At 42.5% G+C, this 1,235-nt stretch overlaps 1 protein-coding gene across 1 annotated transcript in view; it reads right to left on the bottom strand. All coding sequences in view use genetic code 11, as the record gives it.

Moving 5' to 3' along the window:
• EGR_10048 (hypothetical protein) overlaps positions 1-1,235 on the bottom strand; it is a gene marked incomplete at both ends in the record, with an annotated part of 6,860 nt that overhangs the window by 512 nt on the left and 5,113 nt on the right. The window contains one exon of the mRNA XM_024499297.1: positions 303-480. Coding sequence (XP_024346277.1) covers positions 303-480 — 178 coding nt within the window. The remainder of the gene's footprint in view (positions 1-302; positions 481-1,235) is intronic.

The following is a 1,235-nucleotide window of genomic DNA, read 5'->3' as shown; positions in this document are numbered from 1 at the left end:
AGAAGGGGAAGAAGGAGGAGGAGGAGGAGGACGAGACGGAGATGATGGTTGAGTTTGAGGAAAAGAAGAATGTAGGTGAGAACAAGAAGAAGAATGGAGAGGGTCCGGAGAATGTGGACGTGGCGAAGGAGGTAAAGGTGGAGTTGGAGGCGAGGGCGGAGGTGGGGGCAGAAGCTGAAGAAAGAAAGATGAAGGTGCGAAAAGAGGCCCCTATTAATGCAGTGGTTTGCAACGCTAGTGAATTCACAGTGAAGCACAGCGGAGAATAGAGAGGCAGTTAAGGCAAATAATTCCTTCCATACAGTAAGTAAAACTGGAGAAGACGAAACGAAGCGGCTGGGGGCCGTTGATGATGAACTGGTTGGCGGAAATGACGACAATGCGCAGAAGTGCGAGAAGTATCAGAAAGCATTGAAACGCGTAGTTCAGCATGTCTGGCAGTTGGGCGTGTGAATCACTTCCTCGCATCACCTGACACGTCTGTGAAAATCAATCGGTCGCACGTGTTACGTGGTGTCTCGTGTTGCCGTGTGGTGTCAACTCCGAACAACGTTTCTTGTCGATGGTTTCGTAGAAGTGGAAGGAGAATTTCATCTTTATGGATGGAAATGGAGGAATCCAAATGCTTTCATGTCATTTGTACGGGACTTTTCTTATTTAAATCAGAGTTCTCACCTAATTTGAAGTGGAGCGAATGCCTATGATCAGGATTTACTTCTTATAAGGTGAGGTTGAGAGCACATTACCGTCTAAAAACTCCACGGAAAGCTAAATGACAAAGCCCCTGACCGAAACCGTGCCCATTAATTTCACTTCAAACGTGCCCCAAGCAGGCCACAGTGAGGTGCAAAAGCAATTGCTACTTATATACAATAGGTAGAGGATTAACCTGCGCTTAGTATCCTTAAGCTGAAAAGAGACTTGTTCATTATTAAAGTATTTTCTCCTACGAAGAAATATTAATGATGATGTAACGATAATATGAAATACATAACATTTTTAGCTCGTTTCGTCCTGCATGGGCAGTCTATTGCTACCAAAAATAGAATACTCAGAATACCACCTCAAATGGAGTAGGACAAACTTGGCAGGCTTTCAAATGAATTTCTCTTCTTATCAAAAATCAGCAACTTAAAATTCACCATTAAAAATAATATACATATGATAATTAAACTCGTTTTTAAAGGTATTTTTGGGGTTTACTATGACTTGCCGTTTTATGATCAAGTTTCATG

This window comes from Echinococcus granulosus (assembly GCF_000524195.1).
Source record: "Echinococcus granulosus chromosome Unknown EG_S00186, whole genome shotgun sequence".
NCBI lineage: Eukaryota > Metazoa > Platyhelminthes > Cestoda > Cyclophyllidea > Taeniidae > Echinococcus > Echinococcus granulosus.
Note: the sequence above shows the minus strand (reverse complement) of the source record. Positions and strands in the feature narration are given on the sequence as shown.